General features: G+C 33.0%; 1 protein-coding gene across 2 annotated transcripts in view; it reads right to left on the reverse strand.

Annotated features, from left to right (window-relative positions):
* Window positions 1-3653: 3653 nt before the first annotated feature.
* Window positions 3654-18937, reverse strand: part of LOC132700967 (corticotropin-releasing factor-binding protein) — a 185571-nt gene continuing 170287 nt past the window's right edge. For both annotated transcript variants that reach the window (XM_060668568.1, XM_060668567.1), the window contains exons 5-9: window positions 17438-17601; window positions 15658-15868; window positions 12027-12202; window positions 11804-11912; window positions 3654-4011 (exon numbers count right to left, since the gene is read on the reverse strand). In XM_060668568.1, coding sequence (XP_060524551.1) covers window positions 3851-4011; window positions 11804-11912; window positions 12027-12202; window positions 15658-15868; window positions 17438-17601 — 821 coding nt within the window. In that variant the 3' untranslated portion in view covers window positions 3654-3850. The remainder of the gene's footprint in view (window positions 4012-11803; window positions 11913-12026; window positions 12203-15657; window positions 15869-17437; window positions 17602-18937) is intronic.

An 18937-nucleotide genomic window follows, 5' to 3' on the forward strand; every position in this document is an offset into this window, starting at 1 on the left:
AAAGTTCTTTTTTCTATATTGCGAGCAGACATAAAGAGATTATTTTTTATATAAAATTAATTTTCTGCAATTAAGTAAGCAGAAAATACTTTACAATTAGTAATAACTGTGGTCATGCTTTCAGTAGCAGTATGAAGTTCTCTGGACTTGGAAAGTTTTGGTTGAAAAAATTAACAGCATGGTCTGAAAAAACATCAGGAATGGTTCAGAGCAACTTCGAAAGTTATAATTCCCTTACTAAATGCTAAACTAACCAAAAATAACTTAAAACATTAAAATTCGAGCGTTTCAGACACTTTGGTCACAAATTCTGAGCGATCTGATGTTTTCGGTAGATAAATAAAACACTGATCGTATTATAAATTTTGTCATACGATGAATCTGTGCAGTCATGTTTGTTAATAGAGTATGGTAATTAAGTGTGTAGTTTAAATTTAAGGAAATATCCTTTGCTCAATTTTAAAATAAATATTTCATTTAGTTTGTTTGTTATATATTTTATTATGTTATATGTTATCATATGGTCTCTGTATCCTTTTCAAATGGTGAACCTTATACTAAAGTTACAATTTGCAACTAAAAACACCTTGTACAGAAGCATCTTAATATAAGTGAAAGACCTGCTTTGAGCGGAGCGACTAGTTCAATTTGCGTTTGTCGAACCCCAAAAATTTTAATTCCATAATTTTACAGCTTCAAATCTAAACGGCTTGATAAATATAAACCAGGTCTCATTACTTAAAATATTCGAATAGTATTACTATATCGTTTTGACTGTTACGTAGGGCTTTTGACGTATTCTAAAAATAGTCTAACCCACACCACTTTGCTTTCTTAAGGCTCACATGCTATTACCTACAATGGAGAGCTTAATAAGTAGTGCAGCAACTTAAAAGATTTTGTGTTTCGCTAATAAAGGCAGCTGCTCCATATCAAATGTTATTTTGCTAATAAACTTTATTTTCTGAAATTGAGGTAAACACAAAGATATACCTTACCTACCAACGCCGCTTATACTATGCATATACAGGGTGTCCCATAAAACAGGATAATCTTTAGCTAAAAATATTACGATTTATCGAAACTTATCTCAGTAGACAAGTCGATATTAACTGAGATATAGGTCAAAGTTGCAATTTCATTTTTGTTTTTTTTTAATAATTCCTGAAATAATCGAGCTTTTTGCACAAAATTTGGCAAATTGGTGTTTTTTAACATGAGAAATACATTTCCGTAAATAATTTTGGGGCAAATTGTAGACAGAGCTACGTATGATACTTCTAATACATTTGATACTTTCTAACTCTTTTTGCGCCTTGGTGTATGCAGATTTATAATAAAGATATCACTTCTTACGCATTTTTTAGAAAATAAGGTATACCTTTTGAATTTCGCCCCCATTCGCCGTTTTTGAAAAATTTAAAATATCATTTTTTTATGCCATCAATTTTAAAATAACCTGGATACTGTATATAACTGAGCGCGTATGGTAGTACATATTTTAACAGCGTTCTTAATACTACTGGGTATTTTTTTTCGATGTATAGAACTTTAAGTTGGCATTACTGTTCAAGATAGCGACCGATTTAACAGCTGTCAAGTGATTTATTATCAGTTTGGTTTGGCAATTGATCATGAATAGACTCACGCCTGAACAACGCTTGCAAATAGTGCAATTTTATTTCGAAAATAATGGTTCTGTGCGGAATACGTATCGCGCACTACGTCCATTTTATCATCGACAAAATCGTCCTTCAGAGCAGTTAGTTCGATTAACCATGGAACGTTTTCGCACCACGTTTACTCTTATTGATAACTTGCATCCCCAGAGACGCCGTATGGTGCGTACAGAAGAAGCTATTGCTGCTGTAGAGCGTAGCATTGAGGAAGACCCGAATGAGTCCATGCGCCATCGAGCACAGGAATTGGATCTGTGTCCATCCACTTTATGGAAGATTTTGCCGAAGGGATCTTGGTTTACGTGTTTACAAAATCCAACTCGTGCACGAGTTGAAGCCAAACGATCATCAAGTAAGGCGTAGATTCGTCGAATGGGCCGAAAACGAGATTGCCGTTGTTCTCGATTTTCATAAACGAATTTTGTTTAGCGATGAAGCGCACTTCTGCTTGAATAGCTACGTCAACAAACAAAACTGCCGTATTTGGAGCGAAGCTAATCCTCAAGTGTATGTCGAAACACCGTTACATCCAGAAAAACTGACTGTTTGGTACGCTTTATGGGCTGGTGGAATCATTGGTCCGTACTTCTTCAAAAACGATGATGGCCAGAACGTTACAGTCAATGGTGATCGATATAAAGCTATGATTACTAAGTCTTTCATTCCTGAATTGAATAACCATGATGTCCAGGAGATGTTGTTTCAACAAGACGGCGCAACATGTCACACAGCTCGTGCCTCGATGGACTTATTGAAAGACATGTTTGGTGACAGCCTAATTTCACGTTTTGAACCTGTGAATTGGCCTCCAAGATCTTGTGATTTAACACCGCTGGACTACTTTCTGTGGGGCTATGTAAAGTCATTGGTCAATGCGGATAAGCCACAAATGCTTGACCATTTGGAAGACAACATTCGCAGTGTTAATGCCGATATACGACAATAAATGTTGGAAAAAGTCATCGAAAATTGGACGTCCAGACTGGACTACATCCGCGCCAGCCGTGGCGGTCATATGCCAGAAATCATATTTAAAATGTAATGCCACAAGATTATCTTTCGGATAAATAAAATTCATGTCAATCGAATAATCCATCGTTGTTTTATTGCAACTTAAAGTTCTATACATAAAAAAACATCCCTTATTTATTTTGAAATTTTTTACTCAGAAACAAAAAACTTAAAAAACGTTAATGAAAAAAATTTTCTGGAAATAGACATTTAATTTTAAATTCTGTTTTGAAAAAATCAGAAACGAAATTGCAATTTTGACACCTTGTATCCCGGTTGGACTAAAGAATATTCTATTTTGCCATGCACCATTACTTATGGGACACCCTGTATATTATCGAAAATAGCAAACTACCATGGAAACTATTCAAAAACTGTCTTATATACCCCTCAATTTAATACAATTTTTCTACAATTTTTCTAAACACGCAAAAAAACTTGATGATTCAAAAATATATCGTTTCCAAAATACCTCATCTGGCTTCCTCTGCTGGAGGTTTACTGAAGCAAAAGTTGAAAATCAATAATCATTTTGGAACGGCATGTCAGTTCTCTATAATCGTGAATATAGATTCCTCTCAAGAGATGGCGCTGTTGGTAGTAATTTGGAACTACCTAGATCTTAAATTAACAAAGTTCTGAATTTATATATTTACAGATATCCCTCGAGCGCTCCTTAAGGCGCCCCTGTACTTGCAGGAGTCTCAAGACCTGTTCAATAAACAATATATTCTCCCGCGTTGTGGTTGCTACTGAACCTTGGACAGAACTTTTCAACGTTGCTAAACGTTCCTGAAGGACAAGCTAAGGTACAACTATAGACTATACAAGCAGAGGAAGGCTTGATGATTCTTTGGGGAAGGATCCTCAAGGCGTTTTTGAGGATCCACTCCACATTTCAGTCTCATGTTGTGTTGTTGCTTCAAAGCGCAAGGAACAAACAAAATGTCAAAATGAGGTTTTTGAAATAGATATATTCGTCATATTTGTACACGTATATCTCTACTCTACTGAGTAAATATTACTTAACATTGTTTTAAACAAACATCACCAACAAAACCGCATTTGTTGAAAAAACCAAATCTTCTTACAAAGGAGAAAATATCTTCGAAGCTAGGGCGATACTCCAAAACAGCTTATTTCCTAAAAGGAAGGTGATTTTACTTTGAAATATCATCAGGAAGACACACAGCGCTCATGTAGGCATTCAAATCGTTCTCGGTGAGCCTTTTCAAGGAAACGGTGATCGAATTATCGAAAGCTCCTCCGGACACCAGTCTGACGGTTGTGGTCTCGCAGGCTATTAAATCGGCAGCTTTTCCTGACAACGAAAAAAAGTATTTTCAATTAAATGAAATGAAAGTTACTATTAGAAACTTAGCTATGCCCTTTTCGAAACAGTCCTAGCTGACTTTGTTTTGTAAGGAAAAGCAAAAGAAAAAAATGGTCATTTCAGTTACTCTGTTAATTTTAGACACCCTATTTCGTGCTGAGATAAAGAAAATAATTTATAATAAATCTTTTTGCGCAGAAGCCTACTCAGATAATAACAACCCGATAAAAAAACATTTTATCAAATAAAATAAGTTTCGGAACGTGACTTGATATGGCAACTTTAACGAAAATGTTCAAGATTCTTTTTAATTAAAATTTGAAAAAAATACGATTTTTTTTTAAATTTCACCGGTGTGTCTACTAAACGAAACTAACCATAGGGAAAAGTATGTACTATACATAATATGCAATACGACAGTAGCTGATTTTTTTTTGGTCCCTATTACCTAGCAGCTGCGGTCAAACAGGTACGTTAATGTTAATAATTGAACTCTTTTTTCAAACAATACGGACTAGTCTTAAAATAAAAGTAATTTAATTATAAATAATTATAAATAAAGGTTACCTCAAAAAAATTGGTCATAAATGCTAATTGCAAATTAAATTAAAAAATTCGAAGCAGCGAAGTGCAAGACAAAGGAAGACCACTTGTCGATGAAAAAAAGAATACAATATAATTAATTGACTATAGAGCAGTCTTTTGGAGTAGATAAGATGATTTTTTACTAAAATGTAATAAACTAGCTTTTAAAAAAATTGTAATAGATAAAAGCATTAAAGATAGACGCTTTAGAATAAATAAAAAATTATATATTAAAAAAAATTAATTCATATCAAGCAGAAAAATGAAGATTTGTTTATTAAGCAATATCTACAATATAGTACAATAAATGATCACACAAATAACAGCAATAAATTATTCAGGATCAGAATGGTCGGAAGTTATATTATTTTCCAAGTCAGAAGAGTCGTCATTTTCTTTTTTTATCATCTCCAAAATATCATCTATTTTTAAAGGCTTCAATATCTAGTCAGAAGAATCGTATTCATTTTCTTTTTTTATCATCCCTAAAATATCATCTATTTTTAAAGGTGTCTGGTCTCACTTAAATCCTTTGGGTTTTGAATATCCATCTGGGAACCAACCACAATTTTCAGAGTTCAATTTTGGGCAGTGAGGATCAGATCATGTAACCACATTGAGTTTACATATATAGCACCTAAAAAATTTTGTTGTAGTGAAATCCAGTAGGGCGCTGTAGTGTTTGAATCACAACTTCTAACTTTTTTTAGAAAATCTTTTTTTGCAGAAATCTTTTTACCCAATATTTGATATTTGGCATCATTAAATTCTTCAATTACATACATTTTTTCTTGCTTCTTGCTTCCTCCGTTAATGAACCAAATTTTTTTTTGCTTGTTTGGTTAGTTTTGGTAACTTTTCCTTTGTTATAAAAAGCTGCAGTGTAATCGGAACCAGTGTATGGATGAAAAGCAAGTAGACCTAGTCATAAATCAAGTCTCAATTGTGATGCTAATTAGCTACAATTAATGCGATTAAGATCCGCTCCTCGTTTTACTTAGCGAAGTCGTAAGCAAATTTCAGAGTTTTTAATTTTATAAGTGTTACCAATTTATATTATCAATATATTTGTGTCTGTTGCTGACGCAGAGTGCAACTATTAATATCAATTTATCTGTTTGACCGCAGCTATGGTAAAAGTAATCAAAAAAAGGTAAGCTACTGTGGTGCTGCAAATTGTGTACAGTATTTACTTTTCACTGGAGTTGGTTTCGTTTGGTAGACACACCAGTGAAATTTAAAAAAAATTATAATTCCTTAAAATTTTATTTAAATATAATAATAATAATAATAATAATAAGTCACGTTCAGAAACTTATTTTATTTGATGAAATGTAATTTTCATCCTGTTGACGCTATGGTCTTATCTTAGACTAGTATGATTTTTTGATTTGATTGCGCTTTTTTTCTGTTTTTTGTTTCTATTTTCATTACACTTATATTCCACAATATTATCATTGTTATTCATCGTTGTTGGTTAACATTATTCTTCTTCTTATTGTTCTAAAAAATAAATATTAAAATACGTTTATTTAAAAAAATTATACATTTTTGAATAGCGCATAAAAAAGAGTAACCAAATTAAAAAATACGATACATGGTGTTCCATTCAACAAAAATTAATACGTATCATAAAAACTTTAGAATCTGAGTACGACACTCGATTCTATTTAAAAAGATTTAGAAGATTCCTTTTTTCATCATCGCAATAACTGAATACTATAAGGTACCATTGTTGTAAAAAAAGCTTATTATTGCGATTCTTTTTTTAACTACCTATTCTTCGTTTAAAATGCTAGTTCGATGTACTCCTTACTAAAGGAAACTGTAGGCTAGAATCAGTCCAAAAAAGCTTAAAATTATGACCTGAATTCAGATTGTGTTAGATAATAGTTAAGGAAAGTATCAATGGTTTCCGCAAAGTTAATATTTCCTTTTCTTTATAGTAGTTTTAGTCACAAGCAACAAAAAAAACTTTTGATATTCAACAATGCTCTTAAATCCGAAAACAAAACAATTTTTGTTGAACATTATCTTGGAAGTTTATCATTTCTTCAACATAATTTGTTGAAAACCACAGCATAATTTTTTATAATTTTTAAAGCTAAAATATTTTTAATTGAAAATAAATTTGTGCTTCAAAAATATAGTAAAGCTATTAACATTTACGTATTTTTCAGTTAGATGTCTACTCTTCTAACTTTGTCCCTATAAGGAAAGTGTAGGGTGTATTCGGAAATTGTATTCGGATGTCCTGAATTCGTCTCAGCTTTAAAGCAATGCTCATCTGACTATGGTTAGTATTAGATAATTTTGGATAAATCCGGTTTTAAAACTCAAGGTAATTAATTACACTCTTTATTGGCCCTTTCAACTCCAGTATTTGATTTTTTTGTTTGTTATTGCCATCACTATTAGTTTTGGTTAGTTTTGGTTAGTTAAAAAGTTAGTTAAAAATTAAACGACGCAGAATCGGAATATTATTGGAATCTACAATTATTATTAACCGAATTTTGATCAAATAATGCTGAAAACAGGAACATGAAAAAAATATCATTTTTGACAATATTCACAATAAGAAAGTTATCATTACTATCTATTTATTATCACTAGAATTAAATGTGATGGAATATTTAGAAGAGAATGCTTTAAGAATTTAAATTTTAAATATTTTTTTCAAACCAATTATGTAATATAAATTAGGATATATAAATTAAAATTTGCAATTAAAATTGAAAAAGATAATAAAATAGTTTTTCTTTACTTTAGTAAGAAATCGTAATAATAGTAACGTAAAAAAATCGTATGCAAAAGATACATCGTATATTATATTGTATAATATATTTCTAATCACCCCAGAGATAAAAAAAATGCTATTATTATTAGTTTAACAGCTCCTGCTAAAAAACTAGTATTATTAGAAAATAGAGCAGAAATTTTAAAAAAAGTCAAACAAAAATAATATTAATAAAAATATTTAAACAAACACAATCAAAAGTATTTTCCAATCCACATATAAATAATTTGTATTAAAAAGTAAGACATATTCTTTCTAGCTGTGATTTCACAGTTTGCGCAAATCTTACAAATTAATAAAACCCATTTTTACTCATTCTAATTTAAACGAAATCAAATGCAGCATATTCAATACCTGACTTAAATTGCGGAAAAAAATATATTAGAATGACAAGCCTACTTTCAGAAAATCGTGTCAATAAATATACTAGGAAAGCTTCAAAATTTTTAAGTTGGACACTCTATCTTCTGATCCATTGTGCTAAGTGCTATAAAGAATTGTCAATAAATTTTGAACTAGCGTTAATGTGTATTGTGTCCGAATATTATGTTATTATAATTAACAATGAAACGAGTAACAATTGTCGTTATTGCAAGATGGTCTATTGCGTCTTTCCTAAAGTTCCTTAATCAAAGTTCGTTCGTCAAGTTCCGACATGCCAAATATTAATAAAGGGTAGTAAACTAATTAATGTGTTATGGCGTCCTGAAATAATGTTTGACGACTACGGAATGGCCAAGGAATTTCCTTCCCTCCCCAAGCTTAGACAAACTTGAGAGCAAATTTGTATGTAATTCGTTGACCGTCTTAATCTCCAGTCGTGGCCATGACTTGAAACTGTAATCAGCACAAAGACTAGATATCGAACTCAAGTTAGTAACACCAATCGAAAAACGTATTAACTAATTCTCGTCAAGACAATGATAAACCCATAAAAACAACAAAAATCGTTAATCGATCTATTCAGAATATGGATCGGCTGCATTAAGTTTAAATTTATTTATTATTCAGCAGTTCAGCAAACCCTTTACATTTTACAATTTCATGCAGTGCAAAATAGGATTCAGAACAATCGAAAATTTAGTGAAATAAGTGAATTATTTATTAACTAAGCTGTACTTATATCCAAGTTTCCATATTTCCAAACTTAAATTGTTGTGTGTGAAAATTACGAACATAGTCGGTGAGCATGAAAATGAAAATTTTATTATATGAACACAGCCCTATGATGAACTTCTAGGCAAGCATGTTTTACCTGAATTATTTACTTTTTGAGGATGCTTTCTAGCCGTTTATTGTTACAATCATGGGACAATAAGAGCAGGGTGAGATAGAAAGATCATAGTGGCATCGGTTGACAGGGCTACTTGAGGAAATCGAGAATATCTCCAATTGCAGAAAAATATTGTGGACTTCCTCTAAACAACCCTCTGACTTGATACCAAAACTGCACCATGAAGAAATATTCTCTTAGAAAATATTCAGAAATTTATTTAACATAAACATAAAAAAATAATTTAGTCCTTTTTTGTTTTATGGTAATAAACTCAATCTTACATTGTTTTTATACTGTGAAATACTACCTGAATATATGTCATATTCTATATAAAATATTTTACTTGCCGAGTCCAGCACATTATTGCTGCAGGAGTGTATGTAGTTTGTGAAATCCGATTAAATGGAAAATATTTTACAACGTCCACGCAACCTCAAAGGTTTTCAATTTATTACTCAATAGCGACTGCATTCTCCAGTTTCCGTTTGAATTAATGTTAACAATATCTGCCCTAATACAATAGACAAGGCCCAGTGCATAATAATTTTCTAAATCAGAAAAACACAAGTCGGAAATAAAATTAAACCGCATTTTTTCTCAATATAGGCCTGAATGATGTTAGTTTGATTCCATTTCGTCTTTAAAAAGAGAGATTTAAGGTTAAGACAACAAACCCGATGTACAAAAGTGGATGCTTGATTATAATCAACGGTTAAAACGCGCTATTTAATATTTTAAACTCACATAGCTAAGCAGAATTATACAACAGAATAAAAAAACATTTTTTTATTTTCAAATACTCATATTTTATGACTATAATATAATACAAACCGAGTTTTAAAATTTAAGACAACAAGTACATCCTCTGGTGGATATTTCAGAAACGCGAAAATAATTTCCTGCATTTCCTCTTGGCCGATTTACATAATAAATTCCTTTTTCAAAATTTCTACGACCGGCCGTTTGCATAAGATCATACCTCGTTGCCCTTACTGGGGCAATAAAAGTCTACGAGTCGGACCCTTTCAAAAGATAGTATCCTACAGATTGATATTCTCATATATGACAAAATTTTATAAACGTGTTTTAAACTAAGAAAATCAACGTCAACAGAGGACACAACACAAAACATAAAAAAATAAATACAAAACTTAACTTTATAAGTTTACGTATTTCACTTTTTTTCTTAAGGTACAAGGTAAAATATAGGCCCATAATGCAAAAATCACCTTACAGACGATTCTAAATTAAATGTTCATCATGGGTAACTTTGTTATGAGTAGAGTTACAAAGTTGGTTAAATTAGCAAACTTGTAGCATTTTTTCCAGTGACTACGATGATGAAAACAGAAAATATTAGGTAAACGTACTCCTTTTATATGGAACACAATGTATAATTTTCACTTTAATGTTCGCAAATCACCTGCAGAACAAAAAGGGTCATATGGAATATTAGCTGAAAATGGAAAATAACCGAATTATCAGCATATTTCTCTATTTTATTATTGATTATTTTAAGATGAACTATTAAAGTTATTTTAAGTGATATTCAAAAAGAGCATCTCGTACTTCAACACATTTTGGAGCACATTTAGAGCAGTATTGTTCTACTATGTATTTGGATTATTTATTCTCTTATTGCATCTTTTGGAACGTCAGTGTCTTGGTATCTTCGTTTATAAATTTCGTCCTGTAAATAAATGAATAGTAGTCTAGTGAGGTTATATCTGGTGACCTAGGAGGCCAAGGAATAAATTTGTAACAATACGTGTATAATACGTGTCAAAAATTGGTATGTGCCTCGGAAGTTGGGAGATTGAGCGCCATCTTATTGGAAATGACAATTCTGCCAACTTATGAGGTCAGGCTCATCTAGAAAACCATCCAGACAACACCGGTCAGCTTGCCATGGTAAAAATATCTAACAACAACGAGAGAACCTATTATGCCGCATCAAACTTTAAAGCTGAAACTAACTTGTGGACGTCGGAGATGTACCAAAAGATACATTTTCCTTCTACAATAATCTCTTTGGATTATAAATTACAGAATGTGAAAAATTTGATTCGTCCGTGATATACCGAAACTTATTTATGTTGTGGCAGCATACCAAAGATAAAAAAGCCTCCTCTCTGCATCCCCTGCCAAAAGCATCCGACCTGGTCTAAATTTGTAAATGCAAAAATTTGTGTTTTTTTTTAATCCTTTGGACAGTATTGAAGAATAGACTTATCACGATATGCTTGAAAATATGCAAGAAAACCAATTTCCCCGTCTTCAGTGACAATAAAACTTTTTCGTCTCCTTCTTTTTACAAAAACGGTTTGATTATTTCTAAAGATGCGATAAGGATGCAGAAAAAATTATTCATGTAATAGAACGCGCTGTGGATATAGTATATATTTATCGTTCTCTTGCCCTTACAGACGATTTACTGCATAGCATTCTAACATATCACACTTTTCTTCATGTGTAAAAACCATTTTTGAATCAGTGATGCTGTAATAAATAATCAAAAACAATTGATATAACAATACTAATAATTAACACATTAAAATTAGTTCTATTTTCTATTTGTGCGGCTCTCATTATTTTGCCTTTTTCATTCCTTGAACAATTTTCCTGCGCCTTTATCGAATTTTAGGAAATAATGAAACCGTTTTAGCTAAAAGGAGACGAAAAAATGTTATACTACATGAAGACGTGGAAATTCCTGTTGTTATTACTGTTTCTTACGCTCGAATAAAATAATGAAAGGAAAAATGGAGTTTTATTTCGCAACCCCTCATAGCACCTCGTCTAAAAGAGAAATATGCTGATAGTTCGGTATTTTCAATTTTAGGCTAATATTGTAAATGACCTTTCTTGGTCTGTTTGTGATTTACGAACGTTAGAGCGAGTCTAAAAATTCCTGCTATTTTCTCTTTGTCAGCGAGAGGTCCACTATAAACGTGTCCTTTAATTCCATTATTGTGTTTTTAATTAGTAATTTAATCAACTAACTGTTGGTGTAGCTTAGGAGATGCCAATGATTAAGCTTGAATTAGAAACACCCGTGTATAATTTGGAAGTACGTACGACGGCTCCTGTTTGTTTTTTCTAACCGAAACTATATATCATACCTGGTTTGGAACTGACACCGCAAACTGAATCCGCGACCTCCAAGTTGGCGTTGTCTAAACCGGGCGAACCTCCTATTTGTACGTAGTCATCGAGACCCCTTTTTGCGCACTGAAATAGAACGATTAACCATGATGGATCTAGAAAGTCGCGAGCCGTCTCAAGTTCAGAAAGAAATTAATTGCCACCCCTCTACCTTAACGCATGCACTACCTCTGACCGCACCTTGTAGATGGTGCCAGTCTCAACTTCCATTCCCCTGCCGGCCATGGGGCTCATTCCGACGTTTAAGGAAACCACTTTAACCGCTGCGGGAAAAAGTGTGCTCAGGCTGCAATTCGATCTTTTTCCATAATTTCTTAAGGTGTACGTCTCGTCCGCTTGAAAGAGAACATTGCAGGCTGAAAAAGGGGCGGAAGATATTACGGGTCGCACAGGTAAGTATAATTTAAATATCATATTACACACAATGCGCGCATGGTTATCGATATGCATAACATCAAAGGTTGGATGGGGAAAATTTTAGAGGAAACTTACTGCATATGATAATCGCGTTTAGATTTAAGATCGGTCAGTTCATTTTTGGAAATATCGGCTAAAAGCCGAATTAGTGCACAAAAGATTTTATCACACTTAAAGATGGGTCTTAATGATTTTATAATCTACTTTATGTCACATTGTATTACAAATGCATTACATAAAAATAACATAACAAACACAAAGGAAATCGGTGTTTAAAAGGGACACTAGATTCTATTACAAATTTCGATTACCAACATTATATTAATTAAATTTTAATTAAAGACTACAAAAAAAAGTCTTCCTTAAGGATAAACAGTGAATTGGGTACTTCACATTAAAGGTTCTGATAATATATCTGTGAAATATCTGAATCTCCAAGTCCGTTGACACCTTGGTAATAGCCCAGAGTAGCGCGGAACTATGACGGACAAAATTATCAATAACAGTGAAGAAGCTGGTCTTACACTTAATACCAATAAGACCAAATTTATGGTCAACAGCAAAGCAAAGCAACTTAGTACCATGTTAAATTCCAGCGCAGGACACTCCTGCATTTACCAACATGCGAAAAGTATTCTGCGCTACAGATCTAAACCTCAAACTTACGACTTAAAAGGACTGCAGGCTTTTGAACTGCGGGCATACATACGCATTTTAGAGTTTCTTGAATAGAGGAGAGTAACAAATAAAGAGATATTAAGACGAATGGATAAAACAACAGAGATAGTGGAGACTGTGAAAACAAGGAAACTTGCCTACCTGGGTCGCATTTTGCCCGGAAAAAGGTACCATATGCTACAACTAATAATGCAGCGAAAAATACAAGGCAAAAGAAGCATGGGAGAAGGCACACTTCAGAGAGTGGTGCCACTCTACATCAGTAGAATTATTGCAAGCGCGGAGTCCAAAATGAGAATCGCTATGATGATAGTCAATCTTCTTAGAGGAGACGGCATATAAAGAAGTAGAAGAAGAAGAAGCGCTTTCTATTTTAAGTGCTTCATAAATATATAAGGTACATGCCGAAAATGCCTTCGGCATTGAACACCACTCTACAGCTCTCTCTAAATCGCTTTTTTTAAGTTACGAAGAGTCTCTTTTGAACCACGAAATTTTTCTGTAATACAACACTACCTCCTCAAAACATCATTCCAAACCTCATGCGTGACTGAAAGTTTGCAAAATAGATCATTTTTAAAGTTTCAATATTCATATAGGCTGCAACAACTCTAATTCCATAACAAACTGAATTAAATTTATTTAGCGAATAATCAATATGTTCAGGCCAATTAAGAAACTGATTAATTTGTAAACCTAAGAATTTAGTGCTCTTCTCAAGGCCTAGTTGTGTTTCACCTGTATCTAATATAGTTCTAAAAATGAATAAATATGTTTTTTCTTTTTATCTCTATCGCTAACCTCCGTATTTCCAACTATAAGCAGATTAGTATTATTCACATAGCATATTATGCTCTCGTCTTCTGACTTTGTTACATGATGCAAGTCATTCACAAAAATGATGAATAAAATTGGGCCAAGAATACTACCTTGTGCTATGACCAGCCTATATTCCTTAATAACCGAAAGGAAACTAATACCATTTAAGGATATTTTTACTTGTTTCCTGCCCAATAAATATGATTTAAACAATTCTAGCCAAAATTGTTTTTATAAATTAAAATATAGCGGTTTGTGTAGATTTATTTACTACAACAGTTTATACTTCCTAAAACAGTTAAATAAACAAATATTTTAGAAAATCAGTCCAAAATACTAATCGGTCTGCAACTGGTAATTATTGCTAGGTCTCCCTTTTTATAGAGCGGTTTTATTAAAACGATTTTAAATGAGTCATTAATTAATAGACACAACACTTTACTAACATATGAAACAAAAATTTGTATTATACTAGTCTGTTCCACTGCTATGTTTATTTTTAATTTGTTCGACAAAATGACAGATCTCATGTGGTGTTACGGATCTTAAAATTGGAATTTAGACGCATTTTCTTGGAAAACTTTTTCTAGGTTTCTAATAATTCAGACACAATGATCAACAGATATTAACTAAAATGATTTGAAACTTCCCACTTTTTACAAAACTTCTGGATTCCTCCTACGTCGGTTTTTGCTGAGACGAAATTGCTGACGTTTCGCCAATCATCGTGTTGGCTTATTCAGAGCATGACTCAAACCGACGCAGAGAGGAATCCAGAAGTTTTGTAAAAAGTATTACAGTAGCCTGTGGAAGTTTCTTTGAAAAAAAAAATTGAAACTTCATTTGGATTCCTTCACGCTGTTTCTATCTCATTGCATATTGATCACATGCATTTGGATTTATTACTAGAAAGCTTTAGTTTAGCGTCATATTTCCGAGATAATTCTGTTTTCAACAGATTATCATATTTAATAAACAATAACAAGATATCAAGTGTTCGTTTACATTCCTTAATCCAATCGTTATCATGATTTTAGGCCACTAGCATTTCTTATTGTTTTCTTAAGAAAGCATTGATTAAACGGTGAACATAAGTAGGTCATGAATTAATTGTCACCTTTTTTCCTTCTAAGGAAAGAAATTAAACAATTCAAAGCATGAAAATTGTACTATAATAAGTGGAAAGTTTTCTCTTATTCAAGCCAGGAATTTCTTAACGAACAGTTTGATGAAAAAGTTATTTCATTAAATGCTCCGATATCTTAGCCTCCTAGATCCCCTGATCTTTCGCCGTTGAATTTCTTCCTCTGAGGACACACAAAAAATGAGGTCTCTGATTTTTAATGTTCCTCAAAAGATTATAGAAACCTTGAGACAATATCCACATCTACCAAAAACGTCTCGATGCAAATTGTTATGGAACTTGTAGGTTATTCGAGAGCAAATTAAATTAATCAACACTTTTCTGATTTTTTCTTAAACTTGTGTTACGTGTAGTAAAATCTTTTGTGCGCTTGTAAGACATAACTGAACTGGAAATTTTACGCATTTCCAAAAATCTAAAAATCCAATATGGCGACCGTATGATATATGAAACTTAAGTCAGGTTGTGTGGTGCGGTGTATGAGGTAACAAAAGAAGATTGAGACATGTCATACGGATAACTTAGTCGTATTAAAAAAGTCTGAATAATATCACATTTTGACAGTTGCTAATTTATCCGTTTTTGATTTATTGACGAAAAATATATAAACCATATTTCCGGCAAGTTCTGGTTATCATATGCACGAAGTTTCCTCTAAACTTTAACCATTTAACCTTTGGAGTAGGTATAATAGTAGCGAAAATCTCTGTATTGAGAAGCGAATCTGGTTGTAAATTGTTAACTATCACTTACGACTTTGATTTTTGATGAATCGGATACTAAAACCGAAACTCGAACCCCTGGATGGTACTCGATATTGTATGAGAGCAACGTTTTGTGAACTGGTAAAAGTGTGCTTAATTTTTCTTCTGCCGCAAAATTCGTTGAAGCGTTTCTTTAGAGGTAGCGGGTGGTCCTCTAGATTGGGAAATAATTGACCGTTTAACTCCCATCCGTCGACTATCTGAAATTTTAAAATATAACGATTAAGCGTACGAGCGCAATTGTCAACAGAATTTAGTGAAGTAATAATTGCATTAACAAAATGAGTTTAACATAAAAACCATTTGCTTTCTATTATTAGGAGGAGAATGTCGTTCCCGTACCGCACCGCACTGTAGTTTCGCTCATTTCGAAAGCGCCCATTCTCTCTTCTGTGGCTGAATCAAACTCTCCCATCCATACAAAGGGATGTAGCAGCGAAGTATTCTGATCCGGAGCTCAAGACTGAGGCTTCGATTTACCAGAAGTGACCTCATATTATTCTGCATCTTATCTTGGGTCGCATTGCTGATTGATAAGTGAGCACAGGTAATTTAGACACGTGTTCAATGAAATCTCGTCGTTGTGTCTTGGAGAATATAAATAGTTTGCTCTCAAGTATGCATTCAAGAGCCGAATTTCAATTTTCGAGAGCTTCGGTAAACACTGCCTCAGAGTAGTTGGTAGTTCAACAAGAGGGGTGGAGAGATAACACACATTCTTTTCACGCACCTCTTCTCATTGCTATCTCTTCTGATGTCGACCCTTCGATTATGACTGTCACTGTTACCAGTAAAGTTCAGTTATCAACTTTATATCTGTGATGCCATCTCTCAAAGAGTAGTAACACTAGTTCTGGGATCTTGGAATCTCAAGATGTCAAGTTTCAGCTTTAAATAAATTCAATAAAAATTGAAAATGGCAATGAAAAGATTAACCTAGCCATAATTGTCAAGATTATGTTTATGGTTCTTAAAATGATTGCAGACAACAGTAAACTCTATTTGTCCGAAACCTAATACAGAACATAGGAGAACCTAGTGAAAAAGTTTCAAAACATTTGTCAAAATGTGGTTTAAAAATAGCTCTCAAAACTAACAACACAATAGGAAAATATTTAAAAAACAATAAAACGAAATGTTCAAAATCCCAAAAATCAGGTGTCTACAGGTTGAAATGTGGTTCTTGTCCTAAAATTTATATTGGACAAACAGGTAGATCCTTCAAGAAACGCATTAACGCTTAGATTCTAATTATGCTACACACTTAAACACAGAAAAACACATTTTTGATGACAATTTTTATATTTTATAAACAGCCACAAAAAGTAGAAAATTAAATTTATTGGAAGCCATGGAGATTAACAAAATGAGACATTGAAATGTATTGCTTAACGATCAATTAGATTCAAATACCTCGCCTTTATTGAACTTAGATTCTCACAACAACATTAATTAAGGTTTTATGGTCATTTTTCGGTATATATAGTAGCAGGTAGTTTGTAAATATTACATTTGATAAAGACACGGTGTTGTCGAAACAATTGTCATGTCGTAACATATAATTTCGTGAAAACTTTTAGTTCTTATTTATTTTGAAGTGTATCTTTACAACTATGGCCATATTTTAGAACAAGATATTCAATTAGTTATCCGGAGTCGGAGAGTAAAACCTGTCAAAACTATTTTTTTCTTGCCGTTTTTACGTCATCTCCGTAACGGAGCATTTAAATCCCTCGAAATGATTACCTTACTCTCCAAATTTAACTTACCGCCACTAGTCCTTTATTTTCGCATGGAACGTCAAAATAATTGAACTGAATTTCGATATTCTGATCGGGCTCGCTGAACATGTAGATCCCGCAGGTCGTTTCGTCTCCATCCTTTGGTTGTTTGTAATAAAACAGCCCTTCTTCAGATGTCATATACATACATTCTGCAAATGCATCATTTATTAGTGCCAAGATTTAGCGGTATTATTGTTGAAAATAATATAATATGGAACTAGTTTGATGAACGCCACTTTAATCACGAGTTTCTTTCGGCAAGAGGGTGGCGTGTCGTATAACTTTTTCTACGACCACGACTAACGTATTCATTGAGTGATTCACGTGCTCATAAGAACAGACAATCGTAAAAAACCCATCGATGTTTAAAATCCATGGGCAAAGTACTGAAAACGTCCGGAAGGCTTCCTAAACGAATCCGAGGTCATAATTTGTATGTTTTGTGACAAGTGAGTAAAGCATTGTTTACTTCCTAGTAAATGTAAATGTTTGGAAAGCGTCACTTTGAGATATGGACCTCATTGTCCATTTCAGATGCTGGTTTTGGAGCAATAGGATGTTTTCGATAGACCTTAGCCACGGTCCTTTGATGTTTTCCAGCTCTGATGGTCACTCAGTGGACGTATTCATATTGTTTTGCAAAGCTGCAGTCAAAAGTCTCGGTGGTAGATAAACTATAGTACGCAACACGTTGATCGAGTTCTTTGGTAACTAGTTTACAAATTAATTAAAATGGCGTTTATGACACTTGTACAATATAATTCAGTTAGATGGTGACCAGTAACAAGGAAAAAAAACTTGGATTGTGACAGATATTGCTGGTTTAAATTTAATGTTTATAATGCTAATGTTTGTACACTCAATATCACTTAATAATGTATCAGTTTCAAATATCCCTTAGAAGGGTCAGCAGTTGGATCTGCAATGAAATAGAATAGAATAGAAATGATTTTCAACTCGGCGAAATGCAGCATAACTGGTCTCCCATTCTTGTAATAATAGTAAACAAATAAATTTCATACAAAATCCTATATATTATTATAACATACACTGTAATTAAAATTTATTAAGAAGGTAATTCTTTGTATCTTTGTATCTCGGAATTATTTTGGTAGCAATATACGAAAAAGAACGCTCCAAAAAAGTCGTTTTGTTACGCGGAATACTAAGTTGGTATTGTCAATGTCGGCAGGAAATGCATTTTTTTTCTGAAGATATTTTGACAATTTGTCATTATAGATCGTAATGTTTTCGCAAATGTTGTTTCATCTTTAATTTCAGGCAACTCTGGAATGGCTTTTGAAAGTGATTAAAAATAGCTGGTTCTGTGATCATCTTTTTTATCTTACGTTCAAAAAACTGTAAACAATATCAGAAGTACCCCTCAAAGTTAGGTTCTGTGGCTGAAAATTGAACGCTTATTTCAGGTTTATTTTGCGAATATTGACCCAAGGCTATGGTGCCTGTTTCTGGGGTTGGTCGACC

Source organism: Cylas formicarius, unplaced genomic scaffold (assembly GCF_029955315.1).
Source record: "Cylas formicarius isolate icCylForm1 unplaced genomic scaffold, icCylForm1.1 PGA_scaffold_4__25_contigs__length_36172078, whole genome shotgun sequence".
NCBI lineage: Eukaryota > Metazoa > Arthropoda > Insecta > Coleoptera > Brentidae > Cylas > Cylas formicarius.